General features: G+C 49.4%; 3 protein-coding genes across 7 annotated transcripts; 2 read left to right on the top strand and 1 right to left on the bottom strand.

Annotated features, from left to right (window-relative positions):
- Nucleotides 1-11,029: 11,029 nt before the first annotated feature.
- Efna1 (ephrin A1) lies at nt 11,030-19,214 on the top strand. Its single transcript, XM_008854367.3, has 5 exons — nt 11,030-11,268; nt 14,282-14,577; nt 17,914-17,979; nt 18,113-18,163; nt 18,328-19,214. Exons 1-5 carry the CDS (start codon nt 11,177-11,179, stop codon nt 18,438-18,440), a joined length of 618 nt encoding a protein of 205 aa, XP_008852589.1. The 5' UTR covers nt 11,030-11,176; the 3' UTR covers nt 18,441-19,214.
- Nucleotides 19,215-19,962: 748 nt separating this feature from the next.
- Nucleotides 19,963-22,805, top strand: Slc50a1 (solute carrier family 50 member 1). 5 transcript variants are annotated; one of them, XM_017794934.2, is made up of 6 exons: nt 19,963-20,169; nt 20,825-20,902; nt 21,022-21,145; nt 21,860-22,021; nt 22,227-22,363; nt 22,443-22,805. In XM_017794934.2, the coding sequence occupies exons 1-6, from the start codon at nt 20,147-20,149 to the stop codon at nt 22,597-22,599; spliced, it is 681 nt and encodes a 226-aa protein (XP_017650423.1). In that variant the 5' UTR covers nt 19,963-20,146; the 3' UTR covers nt 22,600-22,805. The 5 variants fall into 5 exon arrangements, with proteins under 5 accessions (XP_017650423.1, XP_017650427.1, XP_017650419.1 ...); XM_017794938.2 differs by lacking the exon at nt 19,963-20,169 and adding an exon at nt 20,198-20,568; XM_017794930.2 differs by lacking the exon at nt 19,963-20,169 and adding an exon at nt 20,204-20,587.
- Nucleotides 22,806-23,488: 683 nt separating this feature from the next.
- Dpm3 (dolichyl-phosphate mannosyltransferase subunit 3, regulatory) lies at nt 23,489-24,109 on the bottom strand. The gene is made up of 2 exons (XM_008854354.3): nt 23,966-24,109; nt 23,489-23,839 (listed from the first exon to the last, which is right to left on the bottom strand). Exon 2 carries the CDS (start codon nt 23,832-23,834, stop codon nt 23,556-23,558), a length of 279 nt encoding a protein of 92 aa, XP_008852576.1. The 5' UTR covers nt 23,835-23,839; nt 23,966-24,109; the 3' UTR covers nt 23,489-23,555.
- Nucleotides 24,110-25,454: the final 1,345 nt, after the last annotated feature.

Here is a 25,454-nt window from a genome sequence, read left to right as displayed (position 1 = left end):
AGCTCACTGGACCAACCTGCAGCCTAAATAAAATACTTTCTTCCTGTACACGATCTAGTGTCCTGCCTGATCTTTTCTGCAGCAAAAGGGCGGTTCACACAGTAGAAGAAAGGCTGAAACCTGCTTAGTTCATGGACAGAAGCCAAAACACAAGATGCAGCCAAAACCAGAATCAAGGCCGTGATTAGAGGAGTGAGCTCTAAACTCTGTGACTGAGCTCATCCTTTTCTTTAGGGGCCCTGGTGGAAGCGACCAGTTGGCTGGAAACTGGTGGATAAAGACAAACGGTGTATCTTCCAACATTCCTAAAACTGCCTCCCACCAGGGCTCCTGATGCGGAAAGAACAACTCCGTTCCCCTCTATCAGCACTATCTCTCCAAATGGGCTTCAGCAGCCTGAAGAGATCATTTCTAGAATGATCTTGCATCTCTGTGTCCCCAGTGGCCTGCACTAGGACTCAGTGTCACTCTGTAAAAGCAGTTGGGTAGTATTGGGCAGTGGTTAAAACAGGACTCTCAAGCTAATTGCCTTGCTATATAATCTGGTTTTGCCACTTTCTAGCTGTGTGTTCTCAAGGACACTATTAGCGTCTCTGTGCTTCCATTTGCTCCTATGCAAAATGAGGATACCAGTGCCTCTTAATGATGACTGTGAAGATCAAGTGTGCTAATGCACACAAAGCGCTTCAAATGAGCCTGGAATGGAAAACGGGCCTACAAACATGAGCTAATGCCGTTATGATTCCCAGGACACCCTAGCCATTATCCACTCTTCAAACCTTTCCCAGCTGTCTCCCTTCTGCCTAGGAATCCCCAGGCAGCTCTGCCCTGTAAGCTTGCTTCTGAGGCTTGCCTGGGGCAGTCCCAGGTCCCTTTTCCATCCCAATTTAGACTGTCCCAACCCATTTTAACCCAGCCTACCTATGAGTTTTTCACCAAAAGACCTCCCTAACAATCTGTCTGGCATGTCCCCTGACATGGACCACACTGCAATGTGCACACTCCAACCCACACTATCCACCCAGTCCTGTGAACCACCTCATGTTCCAGCTATTTCTGCCCCACCTCTCTTGCAGTTCTGGTCCCCTCTTTGCACCACCCCAGCTGTGTCTCCCTTCTACGTCTTTGGATCTATTGCCCACTATTAACCTCTCACTCTCCTGTTTAACACTCAACTCAGGATCCCCAGCACAGGCAGAGCCTAGCATACTGTATGTCAGGGCCTTACAAAGGGCAGAAGAGGCCAAGACAACTGGAGAGGAGTCAGGAAGAAGGAATGCGGAAGAATGAACTCTAAGAGACAGGTATCTGCTGTCTTTCCCTCCTCGTTCCTGCGGGTGCAAGGTGGTGGGGTCAGCAGAGCTTCTTTGGGCATCAGCTGTCCTTACCCATAACACCAACCCAGGAAACTCTCCAAAGCCTTCCTGCCACCCATCTGTCCACCCCCACTGCAACTCAGATCTCTTGGCTGCCATATCCCTAGGGAATTTGTTACATCCTTCCTAATACAACAAATATTTAAGCTCCTGGGTCTCCTCCTCCCACCATCCCTCTGTTCCAGAGACTCCCCCTCCCCACCTCACCCAGCTTTAGCACTTTAGCTTCCACTCAGCCTATGAAGGTTAGGACCACACACTATGAAAAGTCTACTCCCCCAGGCTTAGCACCAACCCTCCTTCCATCTGCTATTTCATTCAATTGCTAATTTCAGGGGGAAAGTAGCCTCGCCTCCATTTCACAGTCCAAAGGGGGTGGGGGTGGGGGGTGCAACAACAAACAAAAACAGCCAATGGGGCTCTGGAAGGTTAAATAACTTTCCACAACTAAGACCCAAATCCAGACCTCTTGGCTAGTCTCATGGCTCACAGATGGACTTACCTGGCATCCCAGCATCGCTTCTCCTAGCAGCTGCCTAATATACAAACAGGTGAGTCTCTGGACTTCCATCACCTGCAGGTACAGGCCAGGCTGGGCTCAAGCTCTGGTCATTGCATTTCAGAGCTTGTCCCAGGAATCTCCTCCTGTCCTTCCTTCTAGGACCTCCCATTCAGCCCATCTTCTTCTGCACAGGAAACTCTGGGTCTGGGGAACTGCCCTTCTCTGGTCCTTTCTTTTCCTTTTCCTATTCTGCCCACATAGCTCCATTTTTTTCATAGTTAACAGCACTTTGTGTTGAAGTCTTTCCTTTCTCACCAGAACAGTGGAAAGTGGGCAGTGGCTGGGGGAAGAAATAGCACCCTGGGACCCAAGCCCCACCAAGGGCACCCATTTGAGATCCAAATATCACTGCCTCATTCTCCTCACCTACTCAGGGGAGTACAGCTCCTGTCTCTATCTGTCTCCATGTATGTGATTGTCGCTAAAGATAGGACAGCATGTGATCAAAAGCACAGCTGACCATTGTGTCATCACAATACTACACAAAACACAAGAGACTTCACTCTGGCTCTAGGGGCATTAAGCCGTAACCTTTCAGAGATATTTGCCATAAGAATTACAGAATCACAGGAAAGAACCAAGAAGTGCCTGAGTTTGGGAGACAACTTCTATGGGTGATTTTTTAACTTCTCTCTGTTTCTCCAAATTTTCTTCACTGATCATAGAATTCATAATTAGAACAAAGTTATATGGCTGTACACACCTGTAATCCCAGCTTCTCTTGAGGCTGAAACTGGAGGACTGAAAGTTCAAAGCTAGTTTGGGCCACATAATGAGTTCAAGGCCAACCTGAGCAACTAAGCAATACCCTAGGTCTCAAACTAAAATAGCAAAGAGGAATAGGGCTGTAGCTCAGTGGTGGAGCACTTGTCTGGTGTGCACAAACAAGGCCCTGCTTGAGTTCAATCTCCAGCAATGCAAATAAAGAAAAAGAAAAAAAAAAAAGTTCAAGGCCAGCCTGGGCTCCATACCAAAACCTTGGAGAGAGGGGGGCTGGGGGCTGGGACTATAGCTCAGTGGTAGAACACTTGTAGAGCATGTGTGAGGCCCTAGTTCAAGCCCCAGTACCACAAAAATAAATAAATAAAAATAATGTGTTGAAAACATTAAAATTATTTGAAAGAAAGAAAAAGAGAAGGAGAAAAGACACAGGGTGGGGGAAGTATGTGTGAGGCCTGGCTCTGTCTCTAGCACTGCAAAAGAGAAATAAAAAGTAATATCCTTAAAATAAGTCTCTAGCTCCTGTTTTTGCTGTGTTGCAGTGAAAGATTACCACCGGAAGTGGACGGAGGCGCAGCCGTTGCACTGAGATTGAGGATTCTTTTGCTTCACCCCTCACCCAGCGGTTCCAGGCTGAAGATCTAAAGCTGGGCATGCAGCTGAAGGACTTCTCTCTAGTCAAAGGCATGGGGAGAAGACCCTGGTCCTGGGCTCCCTTTACTTAGCTTCCCTGCTTCTCTGAGAGAAGCCCTTCCATGAGTCTCAGCATGCAGCATCTCTCCTGAGTGGCTCATTTCCTGGAGCTCCATACAGATCGCTATCTCCAGCTGCCCACCCCCCACACACCTGAGAGGAGCCCCCCTGGTCCAGTGTATCTCCTCTGGAGCACACACAGCTCTCTCACTGCTACCCAAAAGCCAAGTCCTCCTTAAAGGCTAACAGAGTCTGCAGGACAGAAGAGAGCTGTGGTTGGGAGTGGTAGCCAGCCCCAGCCCCAGTCAGAGCACTCCCTGTGCAGGTGCAGGTAAGATAGACACATGAGCACTTGAGCCAGATCTGTTCCTTAAGGGTAAATGGGTTGAGTGGCTGCAGGGAAAGATTTTCTTTCTTTTCTGGTGTGTGTGTGTGTGTGTGTGTGTGTGTGTGTTCTAGTGATGAAACCTAGGGCTTTGCATATGCTGAACTAAGCATGTGCTCCACCACTGAGCTACATCTCCCGCCAAGATTTTCTTACCAGATAGGAAGAGAGCCTTGTGGGGCTAGAGAGATGGCTCAGCAGTTAAGAACACTGACTGCTCTTGCAGAGGTCCTGGGTTAGGGTTCCCAGCAGCTACACAGCGGCCAACAACTGTCTGTAACTACAGTTCTGGGGATCTGATGCCGTCTTATGGTCTCTTCAGGCATTGCATCCATGTGGTACACTTACATGCACGCAAAACACTCATACACATAAAATAAAAATAAACAAATCAGAAAAAAAATAAAAATTTTAATTAGAAAAATAAAATAAGCTGGGCATGGTGACACATACCTTTAATTCCAGCACTTGGGAGGCAGAGGCAGGTGAATTTCTGTGTGATCAAGGCCAGCTTGGTCTACATAGTGAGTTCCAGGACAGCTGGGGCTACAGGGAGACCCTGCTTCAAAAAAACAATAAATAAATAAATAACCTTTTCCTTAAGTTTCTATTATCAGATATTTTGTCAAAAAATACCTAAATATAAAATAAAATAAAATAAAAAATAGAGCCTTGGGTCAGACATGATGGTCAGGAGAATCAGGAGTTCAAGGCCAGCCTCAGTTACTAGGGAGCCTGGGCTACATGAGACCCTGGAGAGAGGGAGAGAGAAAGAGAATGGCCTGAGAGAACTTCTGCTCTGGCCCTTTTTCCCTGTGGCTGCTGAAGCTGGAAGGTGGTTCTATGGCTGAGGCAGCATTGTATTACTTTTCCTGGGGAAATGTGAATGAACACCTAGTTAGACCAGATAGACCACCAATGACAGACCAAAGAAATAATTGCATCCAAGTCCAGCTTGGTGAGTCAATGAGCTTATTGGACTTACTTGCAGGAGTATGGGTGAAGGGGTAGAAGATTGTGTGTAACCCCCAAACAGCTGTATCAACAAGAAGCCCCACCCCAGTGTAACAACCTCACAAAAGCTGCACAGATGGAGTTCCTCCTTCAATTAACCTTCTCCCTCCTATATATACTAGCACCCCCAGAGACCATGTGTTGCTGAGACAGGATTACATGCAGTTGGAGGGTGCACAGGAGGGAGTCCCTGGAATCTTAGGTGAGGATCTAATGACCCTCCCCCCCACTTCCACTTCTCCCACAGGGAATGTAATAGCTCTGATCTTGTGAGAGTTGCTTGTGAGTAAGGTCGGCTGCTCTGATTTCAAGATGGTAAAGGCTATGCCACACTCAGAGGACAGAGTTCCACACAGGCACCACCTTGTCACCAGGGTCACAAGGACAGCAGAGCAGAGAGATCAAGAGGATTGGACCTTTGATGTCCAAGTCTAGACTACTGATTAAGGGGTAAGGATAGACTTTCTTGTTTAACTAGTTGCTGGGAATTCTGTCATTTGCAGCAAAATCACTGATTGATCCAGTGTCCTGGATCCTGGCTAGTTTGGCTGCTCTGCTGAGAGTTTCCTGTCTACAAGTAGCACTTCTACCCACCCAGTCATCTACCCTCCCTGCCTGTGTTCATAGTTCAGCTCTCATCAACTCTGTCCCCTCCTGCCCACTCCTCCACACAAGCCAGATCAGTCCCTCGTCATGTTCACTGGACCCCTGGCTACTCAGACCTCACTAGCCTTCTGCCTTGGCTCCCATCCCCACCAGCTTCTATTTCCCATGGTGATTAATTTTCCGAAGTACAAATTGGATCACGTTTCTTAGCTAAGCCCCTATAGGCTAAAGCAATGTTCAAACTCTAAACTAAGCAAGGTTCAAGGCATGTCATTTAAGGTCCTTGGCAACATAACATGACCCCCACACCACCTCCCGTCTCATCTCCTACCACTCTGAAAGATACATTCTGGGAGGTTTGCTTCAGGAGTGTTCACTGCACAGTCTCCCCCTTCTGTTCCTGTTCTTTGTTTCTTTATCCCTGATGTGAATGCTTAGTATCCCTAAGACCCACTTCAAATAGCCCTTTCTCTAAGGTGTCCTCACCACCCCCAAATAAACATTCCTTTCTTCATGAGTTCTTAGTTCATCGTTGCAAATGTCATCTAATATTCTATTATACATCTGCCATTACACTAGATTCCTTTAAGGCAAGGAAGCATTTTAGTATGTTTGGTGCCTCCTAGTATTATGTTGGACACTGTTCTGAGTGTGTTAGTAAATTTCACTTGTGATTAATACACTTTTGATTTAAGAGGCAGTATATAGGACTGGAGAGATGGCTCAGCGGTTAAGAGTACTGGCTCTTATAGAGGAACTGGGTTTGATTCCCAGCACCCACATGGTGGCTAACAACCATCTGTAACTCCAGTTTCGGGGGATCCAATGCTTTCTTCTGATCTTCTGACCTCCTCGGGCATTGCACAACATATTTTTTAATATTTTATTTATTATTTTTATTTTTTGTGTCTGTGTATATTGCCTGCATGTAAGTAAGTGCACCCATGTCGTGCAATGCCCGTGGAGGACAGAAGAGGCTGTCGGATCCCCTGGAACTGGAGTTATGGACAGTTGTAAGCTGCCATGTGGGTGCTGGAATTCGAACCCAGGTCTTCTGTAAAAACAACCAGTGTTCTTAACTGCTGAGCCATCTCTCCAGCCCCATAAATAAATAAATATTTTTTAAACAAAGAGGTAGTATATGTCTCCTTCCAGTGGTTTCTGTGAAGAATTCATTGTCTTATTCTTAGCATTTCCCTCTCCCATCTCTTTCCTCTTTATCACCCTTCCCAACCTGCTCCCAATCCCTATTGATTCAAGGAGGAATTACACCAAACCCCAGAGTCTGGCCTTCACCTGGGTAGGAGGCAGCGAGGCACTGTTGGCTTTGATTCTTAGTAAGATAATTGAACTAGTAGCCAAAAGATTTAGCTTTGGTTTAGCAATGTTAAACATTTTTTTGCAGCCAGGTGTGATGGCACACATTTGACCCCAGCATTTGGGAGGCAGAGACAGGTAAATCTCTGTGAGATCAAGGCCAGCCTGGTCTACATAATGAGTTCCAGGTCAGTTGAGGTTACAGGGAGACCCTGTCTCAAAAAGAAAAAAAAAAATCAAAAGCTTTTATGGCAGTCGAGTGTGGTGACACTTGCCTATAACTCCAAAACTTGGGAGGCTGATGCAAAGAGGCAAGTTCATGAGCTCAAGGTCAGCCTGGACAACATAGTAAGACTCTGTCTCATTCTTGCAGGTTAAGGAGGTAGGTCAGTGTTAGAGGTTTTGTCTCCAATGCATAAGGTCCTAACTTTGAAAAGTAAAGCAATTACAGGACTAGTGTATAGCCCCATGGAAGGGAAAACTCATGCTTAGCATGATATAGGCACATCTCATCCCCAGCACTAAATCATGTATAATGTGTGTGTGTCTGTGTGTGTATGGCAGGAATGTTATTCTGTTGTAGAATTAAAGGGGAAGGTCCCTGTATTAGTTACTTTTCTCATTGCTATGACAAAACATCTGATAATAGAAACTTAAGGAAAAGTTTACTTATTTATTTTTTGTCTTTTTGAAGCAGGGTCTCCCTGTAGCCCCAGCTGTCCTGGAACTCACTATGTAGACCGGGCTGGACTTGAACTCAGAGAGATCCACCTGCCTCTGACTCCCAAGTACTGGGACTACAGGCGTGCGACACCACGCCCGGCTGAAAAGTTTATTTTTAGCTCACAGTTTTCCAGTACAATACATTATGGCAGGCAAGGCTTGAAAGCAGGCATGAGGCAGCTGGTCACATTACATCTATAGTCAGGAAGCTGAGAAAGAGGAACACTCTTGTTCAGTTCACTTTTTCCTTTTTATTCAATCCAGGACCCCAACCCATGCAATGGTGTCACTCACATTTAGAGAAGCTAACCCAACCCAAACACAGAAGTTTGTGTTCTAGGTGATTCTAGATCCTGTCAGGCTGACAATCAGTATTAATCATCACAGTCCCAATAGAAATGAATCATATTTATAATTCTATCAAAATAAATAACAGGTATGGTGGTGCATGCTTTTAATCTCAGCGCTCTGGAGGCAGAGGGAGGGCATCTAGATGAGTTCCAAGCCAGCCTGGTCTATATAATGAGTTCCAAGTCAGCCAGGGTTACCTAATGAAACCTTGTCTCAAAACAAAACAAAACAAATCTCATAAACGAAAGACTGGATCCTCCCTTTATCTTCCAATCTTTGAAAAATTTGCACACATTACTAGGAGAGTGAGAAATATTGCACTTTAGTTTTCAAAATAACAGACAGCGGGGCAGAGGAGGCACCAGGTTCAGGGCCCACTCTGCCACTGCCTCACTCAAGTGCTCATAGATGCCCTGTGGGGCTAAGCTAGGCTAGTCGTGCCCGAGCACCCCGCGGCTCTGGCCTTCCCCACACTGAAGGGCCACACCTACCAGCTGAGTAGTTCCAGTCTGGAAATGTTGCCTGAGGGTGGGCAGTGGCCGTTCCCCACTTCTCCAGCACACTCAAAGATAACTCTACCCCTCAAGAATTCCCAGAAAGGACTCACAGAGGGGATTTCCTAAACAGAGACAACTTTGGGGAGAGAGGTAGCCCAAGACAAGAATCGAGATCAGACAGGCCGGAGCAGGCTAGGGGCAGGGATGCCCAGGGGCGGAGATTTGACATCTGTTCTTTTGTCCCTTTCGGCATCTCACTGCGTGATCCTCTCTGAGTCCACCAGGCGGCGCAACGGCTCCTGGAGGCGTTAGGGCCGTGCGAAAATGTGTTGAGGGTCTAAGTTATAGCCCTTAGTAGGTTTGTCGTTTGGGATGGGTTATTTCCTCTACCACTCAATTCCAGAAAAACATGCCCAAACATAAGTCCTTTACTGATTGCGGGAGGGTACGACTTTATCTGAGTCTCTTTCTTGTGCTTTATCCAGCATCAAGGAATGGTCTAGCAAGACTGGGTTAACTCTAAAAGCGCAAAAGCATGGACAGGATCAAGGCCTAAAGTGAAATTGCTGGAGACAGTGCCAAACCAGGGGCTCCGCGTTCCACTCGTGCCCTAGGTTTCCGCCACCTTCACCCAAGCTCGCTCCAGCCAGGCAGGGCGCGAGTGGACATGGCCCCCGCCAGGCTGAGCCCAGGGAGCCTGAACCTGCTTGGTGCAGCGCGGGACCCTACAAGTACTGGCCCAGTGGCAGACAAGCGAGGTAATCCCGCCCAAAGCCTTCTCCTCCAGGGCCTATCTACAACTGTCTTCACTAAAGATGTACCACCACCACGCCTCTCTAACCCCTCTGAGTGTTTCTTTTCAGAACAGCCACAAGTCTACACCTTGACCGACTTGTGAGTGATGTCACTCAACAAACCCTGATCATCTACTGTAGACGCTGAGTGCTGTGCCAGGCGCCGGCAGCACGGCAGAAAACAAAACAAAATCCCTGCCATCATGAAGCTTCGATTCCACGAAGCACGTGAGCTGAGATGGTGCGCTCTCACCACAGGGCACGAGGGAGACCTACCCAAGGTGTTCCCCCAGGTGAGCAAAAAGCGCGTGAGGTGCCGCCCTGGGGCTGTCGGGGAATAAACTTCGACCCAACGGGAGCGGCGGGCCGCACCTCAAATCTGCGTAGGGCTTGGGCAAGTCACGTAGGGCAGGTGTGCACCCAGGTGTCTGTGTGCAAAGTCCGACCCTGACCCAGCCGTGGGGTCATCGGGCGCCCCACCTAGTTGGTACTCAGTAAATATTTATGGTGAGCGCGTCGAGCAGGGCCCACCTCCCTCGGGAGGCGAGGCCGGCCAGAGCCCTGCTCTTCCAGGCTCCGTCCCAGCAGGGTCAGCGCTGGACTTGCTGCGGCGTCCGGGCCCCACGTAATTATAGGGTCCACTGCCAGGCCAGGCCGTAAAAAAACCAGGATGAAACGGCCTGGGAACCCAGGAAGCTGGTCAGGAGCCGGCAAAGGGCCCCGGGTCCGCGCCTTGCCCTGATGCGCAGCCGCAAGGAAGGGCGGCTGGGGACGCGCACACACACCCCTGCAAACCGGGCGGTGCACACCGCCACACGCACAAACTACAGAGCACGCAGCTCTCGGCTCTCCAGCTCCAGGAACGCACTCGAACCTAATCAAACACCTGCCCGCCCACTCCAGCACAGGAGTAGACTCCCGCCGCCAACCCCTCCCCAGACGCAGCAGATCCGGGCTGCGAGTAGAGCCTGGAGAGGTGAATTCCTGCAAGTCTGTTTACAAGGAGCGGGGGAGGGGATCCGAGCCCCAGACTCCGCTGGGTACCGATGTCCAGCCGACCGGAGGACCCAAGTCCGACTGAGCCAAACACAGCCGCACAAACTCACCCCCGCTGCACGTCCAAACACGTTCCTCCTCTTCACACACAGTTCACAAACATTAGCATACGTCTGTCAACGAGTTTCACACGCTTCCACACACGCGGCTGTGATATTACTCACAAATGTCTTCACATTTGCCCGCCATCACACTCATTTACACACGCCATATGTACATGTGTTGGTTACAGTTTGTCACCCTCGTGCCCATCCCACAGTCCATATGCAAGAGCCCATTCGCTTGATACACACGGGGCACACAAACTGGTCATTAGTGTGCTTCGGTACGAATGAAAAATTAAGAACAGACCCCCTCGGTAGCCCAAGGGTCCCGCGTGTTCCTCTCGCGCAAAGCACTGATGGACAGAGGTTGCCCCTAGCCCGGCCGCAGTCTTTACACACTTGATCACACACAGCGTCGCACTTTATTCCCGGCATCTAAGCGATGACACAATCTCTTGAACAAAGACAACATTGACAAACCCAACAAAAACAAACAGCCGCGTGTGTGGGGAGGGGCTGTCAAGCGCAGAGTCCGGGAATGGGGGGGTCGGCGGAGAGTGTGGGAAGGCGGCCGCGCGAGCCTGGGTGTGAATCTCTGGAGAGGTGTGGGCAAGTCCACAACCTCACACCAGGGCCAGACCTGCGCCCGCTTCCTAGACCCATGCGTGTGAGTTTTTTTCTGCTGGCGACTGCCCCCAGTCCCACAGAGCCTCACGCACCCCACCCCCAAGTGAGCCAACACACAGCTCTGGGGCGATCTGTGGGGACCCAGGCGCGCGCTGGGTCCCTTTCGCACCTCCCTTCTCCGGTGCGCCGCCTCCCCTCCTCCACCTCCCCAGCCCCCAAGCCCTGGGGCAGCCGCGCGCCGGGCGGGGCGGGGGCGGGGCAGGTGTCGGGCGGCGCCGGCCCAAAAGGCGGAGCCGAGCAGCAAAGAGGCCAGAGCTGTGATCGCGGTGCCGGCTGTGCCGCGGAGAAGCCAGCAGGAACCAGACCCGGAGGAGTCCCTCGTCCCGGCCTGGCCTAGCCCGGCCCTGCGCTATGGAGTTCCTTTGGGCCCCTCTCTTAGGTCTGTGCTGCAGTCTGGCCGCTGCTGACCGCCACACCGTCTTCTGGAACAGTTCAAATCCCAAGTAAGCCCCGAGATCCCGGCTGGCAGCCTGGGCGTGGGATTGGCAATGCCCTTCCCCAGGGTAACTGTCCCAGCCAGCTCCTTCCCTGAACCTAGGAGAGGTGGCCAGGGATGGGAAGGATTCTGTAGCTTTTCCTACCTCTCCCTAGTAACTGGCAGCATCTCACCGCGGCAGGAACCTGCTCATGCCTGTCTCTAGCATCCAGTCGCTCTAAAGTACGAAACCCATGCTTGGGCGTTCCTGCCCTGAGCCTAGACTACTGGCCCTGACCTACAAGGCTGTTCAAGCTCCTGCCCCCCTGAAACTTCTGTGCCCCTCTCCTTGTGTTCCACTTGGGTTATTTACTTATACTGACAGGCACCTCTTGCCATCAATAGTAAGCAGAGTGCTCAGTGGAACCCTGGACCCCCAGTGGGGATCTAGGCTTTGGGTATTCATTCCGTATTTGGGTCCCCCTAAGTATTTTTTTTTAGGAGGTGGCATAAATTAGACACATGCTGTGCATGGGTAGGCCGAGGGAGTGGCCTGTTTATGAGGCTGAGGTGGTAACACTGAAGAACTGGAGAGAGAGGGTCACTGAGAGGGACACTGGGGATTCAAAGGGTTACAAAGGCCCTAACAGGAAGGAGTTAATTTCTCCTGGGCAGGTTTTAGGGCTAGGAGGCAAATGGTACTGGAAGGAAGACAGTCTGTCAGCCCCTTTGTTCTTGCCCTTGTGTTTTCTCAAGTTATGGAAACAATATTTTGGGGGAAGCATGAGAGGGACATAAGGTGGAGCAAAGAGGAAGGCCTGGCAGCTGGGGGGTATAAAACACCACTAAGCCACTCCCAGCTCTAGTGTCTGCCTCCTACTCCCCTCGAGAAATACTTTGTGTCAGTTTCCTCTGGCCTTGTGGCATTGCCTGTTGAGGAGTCTGTTGTTTGGGGCATGTTGGGGGGAGGGGGGACGACAGGATAAACGCAGCTGCCAACTCCAAAAGGCAATGCCCTTCTGGCCCAGCCAGTCCTCTGGCTCATCACTCCTTGAGCCTGCCCCGTGCCTCCCTGACCTAGTCCTGTCCGAGTACTGGGAAAGACCAAAGTCCCTGTTTATGCCCCATGCCAGGTGTTGGCTGAAGGAGGAAGGGACAGGAAGCCACGAGTAGGGAGGGGGAAACTCGGGCCTTTTCCGTTCCCAAGCTCCCAGGTTTCCTCTCTTTCAGGAAATAGCCTCTTCCTTACCGCTCACTGCCTTATTGTGGCCCCCTTTTCCAGATGGAAAGCAAGTGTCAAAGGCAGACTAAGTGGAGGGGACAGAACCCTTAGAAGTATACCCAAGTACGGCTTCTGCCTGTCCCTCTGGACACACACACACACACAGAGCTTTATTCATAACTACAGGAAAGCCAGTCTAGAGTGGAGTTTGTGGACAGACTAGCTGGGCCCAGCTTGGGGGCAGAGATGAGGTGGCAAAAAACAGGGCGGGTTGGCATGGGTGACTCAGGGCAGTGGGCATCAGCCCTGGGATCTCCAGGCCTCCAGCAAAGACAGAGTCCGAGAAGGGCTCTGCCACTGTAAACTGGGTTGGAGAGGCAGGTATCCTGTCTGTTCAGATCTCCCAGCTCCCTTTGCCTTGGAGGCCAGCACTAGAGAAAAACCAGTGCTGGCTTAGCCTGGGGTCCTGGGGGCTGCCCAAATTTGACAAGGTAAATTTTCTCAGGTTCTTATGAGTGCCTGGGCAGGTAGCAGAGGTGGATGAGGCATGAGTCAGTGCCCATCACGGGGAATGGGGGAAAGACGCCAGGCCCAGAGCTGAAATACCTGTTCTGAAATGGCTTCTATGTTTATCTCTCCAGAGAGGAATTTTAAAAGCCTCCCTCGGCTCCTCTTTTCCCCAGGGTGGGGGAGGGGCCTGGAAAGCCTAGTTCTAGAAGCTGCAAGCTGTTGCAAGGCCCAGCCTCCATGGGGTTATGACTGGGCAGCGGGTGGCCACCTTGGAACCCCACCACCAACACCACACATGCCACCCATGCCAGGGGTTTGGATTTAAAGTAAATTGGCAGCCAGCTCTGCTAAGCCTCTCACTGGCAGTCCTTGGGGGAATTCAGAGAAGCTGAGCAACTTTGAGCTGGAGGGGTAGGCACTTTCCCCCTACCAGGACCCCTTCCAGCCTGGAGCCAGGTGTCTGGAGCTAAGGGGGAGGGGCTGGTGGGCAGTCAGGCTGGAGCCTGCAGGGATGGGCGCGGGGCGGGTGGGAAAGCTGGCCCCACCTGGGAACGAACCCAGGGCAGAAGCAGTCTCCAGTTTTAAAAACTGCAGCTTTCATTAGGGGAAGGTGGAATTGTGACCTCTTCTGGAGATAAAGAGACAGAAATGTTTGGCGGTGCTCTGGGAAATGGTATATGGCATCCAGGGCATAAATTTGAATGACAAGAAAGGGAGATTTGAGTGAAGTGAGAAAGGGTTGGTTTAAAGGACTACCTATAGGCCTGGGTTTGGACTAGGGCTTGGGGGTGCCTAGTAAGTTGGGAAATATGAGAGAGACTCAGTGTGAGGGGCATGAGAGGGTAAGATAAGCGAAGATATAGATGTATGGGGAGGGGCTCAGCAGCATGGTAAAGAGAAAGGGTTCCTTGGAGCCTGGATACAGAATGGCCCAGATGAGGTTTACTGGCATTTAGGGGAGCAGCTGGTAGAATAAATTTGGGGACATGTTTATCAGTAGAATAGAATGAGTGAGCTACAGAAATATGTAGAAGCTCATCCTCGGGCGGATACCTGGGGTGTTCTGGAAAGTGCTTTGGTACCTGAGACATACTGAGTGGATGCTGTTTGGAGGATGAGGAGTGAGGGAATGTTTGAAGGTGGTGATGTAAGAGATGTAAGAAATCAAGATTAATAAACACTGGGAGCTGAGATTTTGGAAAAATCTTTGTGGACCCAATGTGAAATGTGAGAGATGATGTAACCACTGGAAGCTCAAGGTTCTGACATGGCTTTGGAGTGACCTCCTTCCTCCTCTGCATGGGCCCAGGTTCCGAGATGAGGACTTCACGGTACATGTGAGGCTGAATGACTACCTAGACATTATCTGTCCCCATTACGAGGATGACTCTGTAGCAGATGCTGCCATGGAGCGGTACACACTGTACATGGTGGAGCACCCAGAGTATGTGGTATGCCAGCCCCAGTCCCAGGACCAGGTCCGCTGGAAGTGCAACCAGCCCAGTGCCAAGCATGGCCCAGAGAAGCTATCTGAGAAGTTCCAGCGCTTTACACCTTTCACCTTGGGCAAGGAATTCAAGGAAGGACAAAGCTACTACTACATCTGTGAGTACATGGGAGATAGGCCAAAGTGTACAAACTGGTCGCACAGCAGCATATGCCTGGGTGTATGCTTAGTGAGGAGTCAAGTAGCACAGGGCCCTCCTAAGTTTAAATTCAATTTTATCTCACTCATATCACAAACGTGGCATGAGCTTCATCTGTGTCCTAGGCACTCTGTTTGGCACTTTAGGCACAAAGATAAATAAAACACTTCTAGCTCCTGTCCTCAAGGAAGCTGGAAGGAAGCTATACGGGTCAAGCAGGCCAGTAGAACAGTGATAGATGTCAATGATAGACATCGATACAGGGGACTTAGGAAAATGACCTGTGCATCTGCCAAGGTAGAAGACACAGAAAAGACTGAGCAGGGAAATGACAGCACTGCTTAGAAGTGGAGGAATTAACTTGTTACAAAGGGATCATGACCACTCCAGGAACTCCTGGAGTAGGAGGCATATAGGAAATAAGAGAGAGGCTTGGAAAGTGGATAGGACAAATTCTAGGGACCCAAACACTGTTATGAGTTTGGACTTTATTTTTAGGGCAGTGGAACCCACTATGAATCCTAAGAGTCACAAGGTTCAGGACTTGCTCTTTTGGTGGGGTCTAGGCAAGGAGGGTATAAAATGACCCAGGTAAAGGGAAATATATTGTAAAAGCTTCACCCAACTTCAGGCTAGGAGTGAAAAATGGAATGATGGAGAGGACATTTTCTGTGTTCCTGTCACTACTGCTGAAGAAGCAGAGAACTGTTCCAAAGAATGAGAGACTGGGCTGAACACTGGGCAGGAAGTAGGCAAAAACTGAAGGTAAATACCTAGGTCAGGCTACACATGATGGCTCATACCTATAATCCCAGTATTCAGGAGGCTGAGGTAAAATGATCAATGTGCAGTCAAGGTCAGCCTGAGCTACAGAGTGAGTTCCAGGTCAGCCTGGGCTAAAATAAGACTGTGCCTAAAAAGATTATATAAATAAAAAATGGAAAAAAATTAAATCAAGTTTAAGGAGGATATAAAGATAACTCTGCAGTTAAGAGCAAACACTTGCTGCTCCTGCAGAGGACCTGAGTTTGGTTCCTAGCATCCACAAGGTGGCTGTCGGCCATCTGTAACTCCAGTTCCAATGACTACAATGCCCTTTTCTGGCCTCTACAGACACTGCATGCATGTGGTGTACTTACATACATGAAGACAAAACACTCATACACATAAAATAATAAAGTCTTTAATAACACATCAAGTTTAAGGGAAAGAGAAGAATTAAAGTGAGAAGAGTCATATGTGGTGGCATATACCTATAATTCTAGCACTTGAGAAACTAAAGCAAGAGAATCGATAGTTCGAGGCCAGTCTGAGCTACATAGTGAGCCCCTGTCTCAAAAACAAACAGGGCCAGTGAGATGATGTAAGCCGAAAAGGCACCTTGCCACCAAGCCTGATTACCGAGCCCCGTCTCTAGTTCCCACACAGCAGAAGGAGAGAACTGACTCCCACAAAATATCCTCTGACTTCCACATATGCACTGCAGCACACATATACAGAGGTATGTGTGTGCATGTGTGTACTCTCACACACAATATAAATAAATAAATGTAATTTTTTAAATATTAAATATATAAATTTCAAAAGATAGTGTGGTGGTACATGCCTATAATTTCAGCACTCAGAATGTGGAGATAGGAGGATCAGCAGTTCAAGGCCAACTATAGCAAGTTCAAGGCCAGCCTGAGCTACATGAGATCCTGTCTCAAAAAATAAAATAAAATAAAATAAAAAAACATTTAATCCCAGCACTCAGGAGGCAGAGGCAGGCAGATCTCTGTAAGTTCAAGGCCAGCCTGGTCTATATAGTGAATTCCAGGACAGCTGGGGCTACAGGGAGACCCTGTCTCAAAAAGACCAAAAAAAAAACAAAGTTAAGAGCCAGGAAAATGGCTCAATGGGTAAAAGTACTTGCTGGAAGGCTGACAACCTGTGTTCCATTTCCCAACCCACATAAATACCTGGATGCAGTGGCACACACCTGTAATCCCAATACTCCTGCATCAGGATGGGAGGAAGAGGCAGGAAAATCAGTTGCAAACTCATAGGCAGCCAGCTAGCATTACACAGGCAGTGCAGAAACAAAGGAAAAACAAGGGAGAAGGCAGAAACTGACTCCCAAAATTTGTGGTCTAACCTCCATATATGTGCCATGACATGCACATACTCATAGGGAGGGAGGGAGGGAGGGGAGGGGAGAGAGAGGGAGAGAGAGAGAGAGAGAGAGGAGAGAGAGAGAGAGAGAGAGAGAGAATAAAAAATAATAAAGGATAAAGGCCAGGCATGGTGGCTCCTGCTTTTAATCTCAGCACACAGAAGTCAGGCAGGTACATGTCTGTGAGTTCCAGGCCAACCCAGGCTACATAGTGAGATTCTGTTCAAGAAAGAAAGACAAAAAGGAAGGAAGAAAGGTAAAGAAAGGAGAAGAGAGACTGGAGAGATGGCTCAGGGGATAAGAACACTGTTCTTGCAGAAGACCCGGGTTCGAATCCCAGCACCCACATGGCAGCTAACAACTGCCCATAACTCCAGCTCCAGGGGATCCAACAGCCTCTTCTCTCTTCCACAGGCATTGCACAACATGGGTGCACTTACCTACATGCAGGCAATACATGCATACGCATACACATAAAATAAAAATAATAAATAAAATATTTTTAAAAAGAAGAGAGAAAAGCTTTTTATGCATATGAGTGTTTTGTGCATGTAGTGCCTGTAGAAGCCTGAAGAGAGAATCATCCCTGGAACTGGAGTTGCAGACCGTTGTTAGCCACAATGTGGGTGCTGGGGACTGAACTTCGCTCTTGTGCAAGAGCAGCCAGTATGGTGGTACACACCTTTAGTTTCATCACTTGGGAGGCAGAAGTAAGCAGATCTCTGCGAGACTGAGGCCAACCTGGCCTACATAGTGAGTCCCAGGCAGCTGGGACTACAGGAAGACCTTGTCTCAAAAAAACAAAAAAAAGAGCAGCCAGTGCTCTTCACTACTGTGTCATCTCTAAGACCCAGGTTCGAATCCCAGCACCCACAAGGCAGCTAACAACTGTCTGTAACTCCAGTTCCAGGGGATCCAACAGCCTCCTCTGTCCTCCACAGGCATTCATTGCATGACATGGGTGCACTTACCTACATGCAGGCAATACACACGTACACACAAAAAAATAAAGGTAATAAATAAAATATATTTTTTTAAAAAAGCAGGGAGTTGAGAAAGCTGTCAGATACATTTGAACTTATATCTTCTTCCAACAAAGGTTCTTTCCTTAACATCCTGTGAATTTTTTTTTTTTTACAGCTAAACCAATCTACCATCAAGAAAACCAGTGCTTGAAGTTGAGGGTTACTGTCATTGGCAAAATCAGTGAGTATCGGGCCCTATTGACCTCCATTTTTCCTGAGCTTGGCCTAGTGATCTATGATGGGAAGGAAATTAGCACTTGTGCCCTTCTGCCTCCAAGTACAATGCCTGATCTCCTACCACTGTTATCTTTCAGCTCACAGTCCTCAGGCCCATGCAGATTCACAGGAGAAGAGACTTCTAGCAGGTAGGTCCCAGTGCACCTGGGTCACAGGAAGGGGTTTGTTTGAAGAGGTCAGGTACTAGAGATGGCTCCTTTGCCATACAGGGGCAGGGAAAATCCTGCTGGGCTAAGGGCCAGTGGAAATAGTGGGGCCACTTACCTTGGGGGCTTTTGCCTTCATCTTGCAGATGACCCGGAGGTGCAGGTGCTACACAGCATTGGTCACAGTGCTGCTCCCCGCCTCTTCCCCTTGGTCTGGGCTGTGCTGCTCCTGCCACTGCTGCTGCTGCAAACTCAGTGAAGGTGTATGCCACACCTGGCTTAAGGATTGGAAATGGGCTAAAGGGCAGGGACAAGCACCCCTGAAGTACCCCCTTGGGGCCAGTCCCACTGCTCCAGCCCTGGGAACCACTCCTACTACATGCACAAACTGCCACCCGAAGCCTCAGAATGGGTCAGTATTAAGGGTTCCAACCCAAAGGAATTCTCTGTCTCTGCTTCAGAGGGATGGAGAAAGAAATGGGGAAGGTTCTTTCCCTGCCAGTCCTGCCTTTAAGCCAAAGAAACAAGCTGTGCAGACCCGGCCCCCTTAAGAGGGCCCAGTGGGAGATGAGCCAGAGGGGCTGAGGTCATGCAGTTAGACACTGAGCTTGGCAAAGGTGCCCATCCCAGAGAGAGCCAAGATGTCCAGATGAACTGACTGCTTAAGACGGCTTCCTGCATGGGAGCCAGGTACAGGAGAGGCAGCATGCTTGGGCTGACCCAGCATCTCTGCAAGACTTCTACCTGTGGAGCCACCAGAGAGGTTTGTAGCCAGGCACTGCATTCTCACCATCCTGGGGCAGCATTCTCTGGAGCTGTGCCAGCAGGGAGACTGTACCAACCTGATTTTAGAGTATAGCTATAAGGGCAGTGCCCATGTGTACAGTCTGCCTAGAGTGGAGCCTAAAGGGCGGGACCCATATGTACAGTATCTGTATATGAACTTGCTGTATGTCTGCTGATTTCTACAACTGGAGTTTTTTTATACAGTGTTCTTTGACTCATAATAAAGCAATGTTTTTGTTTTTATTGACATGTCCTTTTACGCCTCCATGTTGACTTATGACCACAGAGCCCCTACTGTGTGCTAGGCTACATCAGAATCTATTGGGGCTGGTGTGATGTACACTTGTAATCCCAGGTGCTCAGGTGGCGAAGATTGCAAATTTGAGATCAGCCTGGGCAACTTAGTGAGACCTTGCTTCAAAAGCAAAAATAAAGGGCGGAGGATGTACCTTAGTGGTACACTGTTTACCCAATGTATGCAAGGCCCTGGGTTCAATCCCCAGCAGGAAAAAGAAAATAGCTAGGCACAGTGGCTCACGTTTGTGATAGCAGCATTCAGGAGGCTGTTGCCACAAGTTCAAAGCTAGCCTGAGCTACAGTGAGGACAAAATAAGTGAATAAACAAATGGGCTAGGGTTGAAATAAACATACAAGAAGCAATTTGGTTTACTTTTTTTCTCCAAGGAATACATGCAAAGGGTAGGGTGTTTCCTTCTGAGGGTTGTACAGGAGTGGTCCCCGTAGTTGTCTCCTGGGTTCCTCTCCACACCCCACTCTGGAAGTTCTTCCTGTCCAACCTTTATCCCACTCACACTCATCTCAACGCTGGGCTTTGGCAAAGCGTTCAGGTACTCATGCTGTCTGGGTGAGTCAGGGAAGCTGGATGCCAGATGAAGCATGTGCACAGCCCCACCAGCAGAGTTGCGTGGGAGGCTGGGAGGGAAAGTTCCCAGCAGCGAGTGTGTTGGAACGGGAGTGGGGGTGGGGGTGGGGGTAATCAGGGGGTTGGGTTGTCGGTGGCCTAGGCAGGGCATATAAGGTTGGCCTTGTAGCTAAGAAGGGAGGGCAGCTGAAGATGGCAATCTCCGTTATTTATTTAGAGTTTGGGAAAAGGCTTCAGTGACTTCCAGGGGAAACCTCCCAAACCTGGACATCTGAAGTTCCAATCTGAAGCTCTGGATGAGGGGCTTGCTGAGGACTGGGTGGGTCTACATTTTGAATTTGAGTTCTACCTCACAAGGACCGAGGTCTAGATGGTCCAGAGGGTGAGCAGAGTGTGAAGGGGAGCCGTATGGAGGACAAATGCGCCACCCTACAAAAACCACCCAGCGGAATCCAGGGGGCAAGTTCAGGACCCAACAAGCTGCCAGCCCGCCAGCAGCATTTGGGTGCCAAGGCCGGAGTTCCGGCAAGTTCCGGTGCAGCGTTCTAGACAGGGCGGGTTCCGGCGCCGGGTCGCAGGGGCGGGGCCTCGGCGTCGGCGGCACTCAGCGTAGTTAGCCGGAGCTCTTCGCTGCGCTAGGGATTCCACTCCTGGGGAATGGAGGCGGGCGCCGTGGCCGACTCTTTCCTTTCCGGAGCCTGCGTACTCTTCACCCTGGGCATGTTCTCCACTGGCCTGTGAGAGCGCAACTAGACTGGGTTGGGGCAGGACCAGGAAGTCAAGAAAGTGATCAAGAGACGTGGCCATGATCCCCGGCTGCGTCTGGAATCCAGAATGAAAGTGGTTTGGGGGAAATGGGGTGCTAGGGCAAGTCTGGTCCCTCGGCCAGAGGAGTTCTGCTATTGTGGGGAGGTGACAAGCACTGGGGTATCTCCCACCCGCCCCTAACTCCTCCCTTTGGGTCCCCATTACAGCTCGGACCTCAGGCACATGCAGAAGACCCGGAGCGTGGACAGCATCCAGTTTCTGCCTTTTCTCACCACGGATGTCAAGTGAGAATGCTGTTGGCTGTGGCGGGAAAGGCTGAGGGGGGCGGGAGAGGGACAGGAGCACAACATATGAGGCCACTGGGGATCCCCTGCTACATCAGCTCCATGGCCCTCCCCTACAGCAACCTGGCGTGGCTGAGTTATGGCATCTTGAAGGGAGATGGGACCCTCATCGTCGTCAATGCTGTGGGTGCTGTGCTTCAGACCCTGTATATCCTGACCTATCTGCACTACAGTCCTCAGAAGGTAGAGGCCCTCCCCTGCACCACCTCTGCTGGACACCTTGCCATGTTGGCAGGGTAAACACTATTTCCTGGAAGACTAACAGGATGGTATTGCTTCCTTTTCCTAGAAGGTCCTTCCGCCTTCTGGTTCTCCTTTCTCCATGAAGCCAACCCTGCAAGATTCACACACAACCCCCCTCCACCAATGTTGACAAGGCTGGTGGTCCACCTCACCTGGTAGTGTCAGTGCAGCCCTGTGCTTCCCTCCAAAAGGCTGAGGAGAAAGGGCTGTATTGACTCTGATAGTTCCTTTAGGACCAGGACCAGTGGCTAAGAATGACTATTAGCTCTGCTTCCCCACTCAGTCACACAAACATTTATTAGGCTCCTACTGTATGTGAAAACGAAAAGAAAAAAAAAAAATGTTTTTCTGTCCCCTGGCGTCCTCAAGTGTTGTGTGCAAAGAGTAGTGAAAAACACTGGCATAAAGCTGGGATAAAAGTTGGTGGCACTCACCTTTAATCCTAGTACTCAGGAGGCAGAGGCAGGCAGATCTCTGTGAGAGTGAGAGTGAGCAAGGCCAGACTGTGAGTTTCAGGCCAGCTGTGGTTACGGAGAGACCCTGTCTCAAAAAGACAGAAAAGAAATGGTTTCCCCATTGGAGTATGAAAGAAGGCAGGATGAAGTGAAGTATTCCAGCAGAGAGCAGAGAGTGTAAGACACCTCTCCTTCGCAGCATGCTGTGCTCCTACAGACTACAGCCCTGCTAGGGTCCCTTCTCCTGGGCTATGCCTACTTTTGGCTTCTGGTGCCGGACCCTGAAGCCCAGCTTCAGCAGCTGGGCCTCTTCTGCAGTGTCTTTACCATCAGCATGTACCTCTCACCACTGGCTGACCTGGTGAGTGGGGGTGGCCAGGAGGTAGGGGAGATAAGATGGGCAGGGTCCTTTAGTCAGAGGAGAGGTCCAACTCCTGGAAGGAGACAAGGCAGTACATACAGGTGGGTGAGTGGGAGGCAGGAGAGAAGGGGTGGGTAACAGATGATGGAAGGCCTTTTTCCCGAGGAAATTCTTAGGCAAGAATATTGCTGTGAACCTGGACCAGGAGTATCTTTGCCACAGGCCAAGATCATTCAGAGTAAATCAACTCAGCGTCTCTCCTTCTCACTCACCATTGCCACCCTCCTTGCCTCTGCCTCCTGGTCCAGCTACGGGTTTCGACTCAGAGATCCATACATCATGGTAAGCAGAATAGGATGGGATGACCAGTTTGCAAAGTGGAAAACTAGCTCCTATCTTCATAGCAGCCTTTTGATTTCAGGTTCCCAACCTTCCAGGAATCCTCACCAGCTTTATCCGCCTCTGGCTTTTCTGGAAGTATCCCCCAGAGCATGACAGGAACTATCGGCTTCTGCAAACCTGACCTCAGGCACCTTAATGCCAACTTGATACCAAAGAGAGCCCTTTGTTTCAACTGATTCTAGTGACCAATTCCATGGGTGCAATAGGTGGTGAGCAAAAGATGACTTTGAGAGTACAGGGATCGAAGAAAGACCTTTACTTAGATCAGATGGGACCTAGAGATAAAATCACTTTTTAAAAAAGATTATCCTTTTTCATTTTGGAGGCTGGGATGGTATCTTTAGAATTTTCCTTAAAATAAACTATTCCCCACCTCTGCCCATCATGGCTCATGCTTTCATAATCCTCAACCTGCCTGGTTTGATAAAGGGTCACTAGTTACTAAGCTCAGAAAAAGTATTTGAAAGACTATTAGTTGGAAAGACCCAGGAAGACCTTAAAAAGAAAACTTGCAAGTTATGAGGAATGGAAGTTAGGCTTAAGTACTTCTTGCCTAGCTTGGTGTTAGAAGTCTGTAATCTTAGCACTTAAGAGGCTAAAGCAGGAGGATCGAAAGACTGAGGCCAGCCTGGGCAACACAGCAAGTTCTAGACCAGTCTGTACATAGTAAAATCATCTCAAAAACACAAGTTTGGAGATGTAGCTCAGCTGGTAGAGTGCTTACATGTTTGAAGCCCTTGGTTCAATCCCTAGCACCATATAAACTGTCATTGATGGTTTAGCCTGGGATTACAGGCTAAAACCACCGTAAGAAATGGGAGCTGAGGACAAGAGACCCTCAGCCACATAGCTGGGTCCCAGGCCAGCCTGGGATACGTGACATCCAAAAGAAAAAAGATCTTGAGACAGTCTTTGCTCTGTCTCGAAAAAATAAAAATAAAAAGGTGTGGGAGGGGGCATGACAAAACGCAGAAAACTCTGGAAAGTTGTTCGTCTACTTCTCACTTCCTGACTGCTGGTACACAGAATCCCCAAATCCTGTCCTCCATACACAACTAGGCAAGGTTAGAAAATAAAGCTGCTCTTTAATCGGAAATTAAGAGGGCTGTCCAGGCTGGAATGGGTTAAGGTGTCAGAAGCGTAGCCCCCTGCGGACTAAATCGGCTCGGGCCTCCTGGATCTGGCTCTGCAGCTCTCGGGCGGCGTCCTCACAGTCGTGAAAAGTGGCCACGCGATAGCCCACAGTGCCCAGTGCATAGCAGCCGGCGGACACTAGCAAGTAAGCAGGCAATGGCCACAGGACCTCCTGGCAGGGGAAAGGCAGTTCCAGGCCTAGAGCTCCCATGGTCAGGGCCGCCCAGGCTGAGCCCAGGAGCGTCAGTCCCCAAAGCCACTGGGCTAACTTCGTCATGGTCTCTGGGGGAAGAGAAAGCAAAGCTAGGAATCCTTTCCATCCTGCCACCCTCCCTCTACATCTGACTCTCATTCCCGGTCACTCCCATCCTCCTCGACCTCACCACTCAGCCCGCCACCTAGGCGTACCTCTCGGAGGCGTCGCAGAGCAAGCACGAGCAGCATCCGGAAGTCCTCTTTGACTACTGCTCTTCCTCCGCGCTGCCTTTTGGGAATTGTAGTTCTCAGGGCTACGCCTGGTGAGCTTCCGGCCGCAGCTGATCCAGGCAGGGTTATACATCGCCTTTCAGAAATCGCAGGCTGCGTCTGGAGCTGTTATGCTGCTTTTTTCCCTGGGGACCCAGTTCTAAGCTGGTGTAGGACTCTTGGAAGATTTGAGAATACTCCTAAACATTGCAATAATTTGGGAATGCAATATCATCCCCCTTAAAAATCAGTGCTTCATCACAAAAACCCCACTCATTTTTCAAGCATTCCCCTCACCCACTCAACAAACACACTAAGGATCACATCTGCTAGGCAGGTGCTCTATCACCGAATCCTTTTTATTATGAAACAGGGACTTACCAAGTTGCCTAGGATGGTCTTGAGCTCTCAGATTTGAGACCAGCCTGGGGTACATGAGACCCTGCCTTAAAAAAAGAAATCAGAAAAAGAAAGAAATCAGGGTGTTCCTGGTTGTGGTGTCACATACTTATAATCCCAGCACTCCAGAGGCAGGCTTAGTGTAAATTCCAGGCCAGTCTACATAGCAAATTCCAGACCAGCCAAGGCCATTGTGAGACCTATTTCAAAAACAGTATAAAAAAAAAAAAAGCCAGTTGTAGCTGTGCATGTCTGTCAATCCCAGCACTTAAGAGGCAAAAAGAAGCTTTGGGAATTCAAGGCTAACCTGAGTCACAAAAGACCTTGTTTCCCAGAACCCAAACTTTTAAAGAAAAAAGATAAAATTTCAAGCAATTATCAACTTAAGGGAAAACAAAGAGTAATAAAAGAAAGGAAACAAAACTGATAAACACTTGTCCAATAAACACTACTTGGAATTCATCTGAAATTGGACAGAGTTAAGTTTATTAACTTGCTGCAATAAACTGCATACCAGAGGAACTTTGGGCAGTTCAGCAAAGGAAGAAATAGTCATTGCAGAATATGGCTAAAGGTTGGCCTTAGGCCCTAGGTAGAATTAGGCTTTAAAGCAAGAGGGGTTTTTTTCGGTTGGTTTGGTTTTTGAGGGGTTTTGGGTTTGTTTGTTTTTGATTTGTTTTTGTTTTGATTTTTTAGACAGCAACAGCTAGCCTAGAACTCCATATGTAGACCAAACTGGTTTTGAACTCAAAGAAATCCACCTGCCTTTGCCCCCTGAGTGTTCTGCCACCAAACCTGGGAAGACTTTTTTTTTTTTTGGGCCTTTTTTTGAGTCAGGTTTTCCCTATAGCCCCAGCTGGCTTGAACTCACAGAGATCTGCCTGCCTCTGCCTGCAGAGTTCTGGGATTAAAGTCCTCTGCCACTACACCTGGCCAAGACTTATTTTCTATGTATATGTGTGTGTGTGTGTGTGTGTGTGTGTGTGTGTGTGTGTGTAAGTGTATGCACAGGTAAATGTATAGCCATGTGCGT

This window comes from Nannospalax galili, unplaced genomic scaffold (genome assembly GCF_000622305.1).
Source record: "Nannospalax galili isolate Female #2095 unplaced genomic scaffold, S.galili_v1.0 scaffold591, whole genome shotgun sequence".
Lineage (NCBI taxonomy): Eukaryota > Metazoa > Chordata > Mammalia > Rodentia > Spalacidae > Nannospalax > Nannospalax galili.
This window is presented reverse-complemented; position numbering and strand designations above follow the sequence as displayed.